The 1,968-nt window shown below is 44.7% G+C and overlaps 1 protein-coding gene across 1 annotated transcript in view; it reads left to right on the top strand.

Annotated features, from left to right (window-relative positions):
- The window catches only part of LOC139645065 (DNA-directed RNA polymerase III subunit RPC7-like), a gene marked incomplete at its 5' end in the record, with an annotated part of 2,654 nt that extends 1,128 nt beyond the window's left edge, over positions 1 to 1,526 (top strand). Inside the window, 2 exons of the mRNA XM_071520655.1 lie at positions 437 to 553; positions 873 to 1,526. Of these exons, the coding sequence (XP_071376756.1) occupies positions 437 to 553; positions 873 to 959 (204 nt within the window). The remainder of the gene's footprint in view (positions 1 to 436; positions 554 to 872) is intronic.
- Between the last annotated feature and the right edge of the window lie 442 nt (positions 1,527 to 1,968).

Below are 1,968 nucleotides of genomic sequence, written 5' to 3'. Positions count from 1 at the left end.
AGACAGACTGACAGACAGACAGACAGACAGAGAGAGAGACAGACGGGCAGATAGACAGAGAGACAGACAGACAGACAGAGAGACAGAGAGAGAGACAGGCAGACAGACAGGCAGTGAGCAGGTCACCTGACACCTTGTGTAATACTTCTGAACTCTACGCTCTGTAATGATAATGTGAGCTGGGAGACTCTTCACTTGCAGTGGTGCTGATGCGGCAGGTGTATGATTCTATAAAATATATAGAAGCACATCTTGATTGAATAATAATGACTATAACCAGAATATGACATCATAAACACATTGTGCGACATGTCAGGTTCACTGAAAAGTGAATCTGTGATTGTGTCGGTCTGATAATTGACTGAGACCGCATCAGAAGTGTTTGAGTTAAAAGCGAACACTTCCAACATGGACGCCTCCTCCTTTCCTCTTTCAGACGCTGGAGAAGAAGGAGGAGGTGAGCTCGGAGGAGGAGGAGGGGGAGGAGAAGAAGAAACAGGAGGAAGAGGAGGCAGAGGGAGAGGAGGAGTACGATGAGGAAGAGTTTGAGGAGGTGAGTGACGACGCCCCGTCTGTAGACAGAAAGCTTTTACTGAGAATACTCTGCTGAACTTCTGACTCTGTATTAATGTGTAATATGACAGATATTAATGTGTAAGACAGATATTAATGTGTAGTAAGACAGATATTAATGTGTAAGACAGATATTAATGTGTAATATGACAGATATTAATGTGTAATATGACGGATATTAATGTGTAATATGACAGATGTTAATGTGTAATATGACAGGTGTTAATGTGTAATAAGCCAAATATTAATGTGTAATAAGAGACCTCCAGCAACTTACTGAGTTGCTTTGTGTCCTGCAGGAGACGGACTACATCATGTCCTACTTTGACAACGGAGAGGACTTCGCAGGAGACAGTGATGATAATATAGACGAGGCTATTTACTGAGACAGACTGCAGCTGGAACCGGACACACAGACACAAGACTGCAGAACTCTGGATAAATCCTGTTTTTATGCCATATGTTTTTATGGTTTTTGAAACCTGGTTTTTATCAGCATATGTTCCTAAGAAGTTCCGTCCAGCAGCCGGGTTCCTCAAACCTCCACAAAGTTTTAGAACCTCGCACAGGAGTTTCACCGCTTGGCTTTAAAATGTTTTTTAATGAAACAGATTGGACTCAGAGGAAGAGTGAATGTTAAAGTGTTCGTTATGGCAAAAGCCCAAATCTCCAGTTTTACAGCCAAGAGAGCTGACTGTCTCTGTGTGGAACAGTTTCATAATCCTCAAACCAGCCAAGTGGAAAATATCACACGTCCATGAGAGAAGAACCAGATTTATTTTAATGACTAAAAAGACTAAACCAGCACTAATGTATCTGTAAACTTACCGTCTCATTAATGTTTTTTAAGCTTTTATATCCATGTAATATTAATGTTCTGTAATGTTTGTTCTGAAAAAAAGATACTTTCTAGATGTTACTCCTTGATTTGTTTAGCAGTGGAGTAAATAAATGGCAGCTAGTTTATGTGTTTGTCTTGAAGTCTGGTCTCTGGACTGTAGGGGGCGTCGCTCAGGATGTTCAACATTTCACATCTTGATAACAGCAAAATGTCTCAAAACACCATGTGAACTCAACCTGGCACCCGGCCGACTGAACCGCTACAAACCGCCGTCCTCGCTTGCCTCCTCCACCTCCTTTTTTCAGGTGATGTATCGTGCCCTCTGGCGGCCATGTTGGAGGGTACGACCGTGTTGGAGGGGACGACCGTGTTGGAGGGGACGACCGTGTAGGAGGGGACGGGTTGGAGGGTACGACCGTGTTGGAGGGGACGACCGTGTTGGAGGGGACGGGTTGGAGGGGACGACCGTGTTGGAGGGGACGACCGTGTTGGAGGGGACGGGTTGGAGGGGACGACCGTGTAGGAGGGGACGACCGTGTAGGAGGGGACGGGTT

Source organism: Centroberyx affinis, unplaced genomic scaffold (assembly GCF_046629955.1).
Source record: "Centroberyx affinis isolate AG114_WGS23_722 - 3 ecotype Tasmania unplaced genomic scaffold, CSIRO-AGI_Caff_v1 ptg000817l_1, whole genome shotgun sequence".
NCBI lineage: Eukaryota > Metazoa > Chordata > Actinopteri > Beryciformes > Berycidae > Centroberyx > Centroberyx affinis.
The sequence above is the reverse complement of the archived record's forward strand: the minus strand, read 5'-3'. Positions and strand labels throughout refer to the sequence as shown.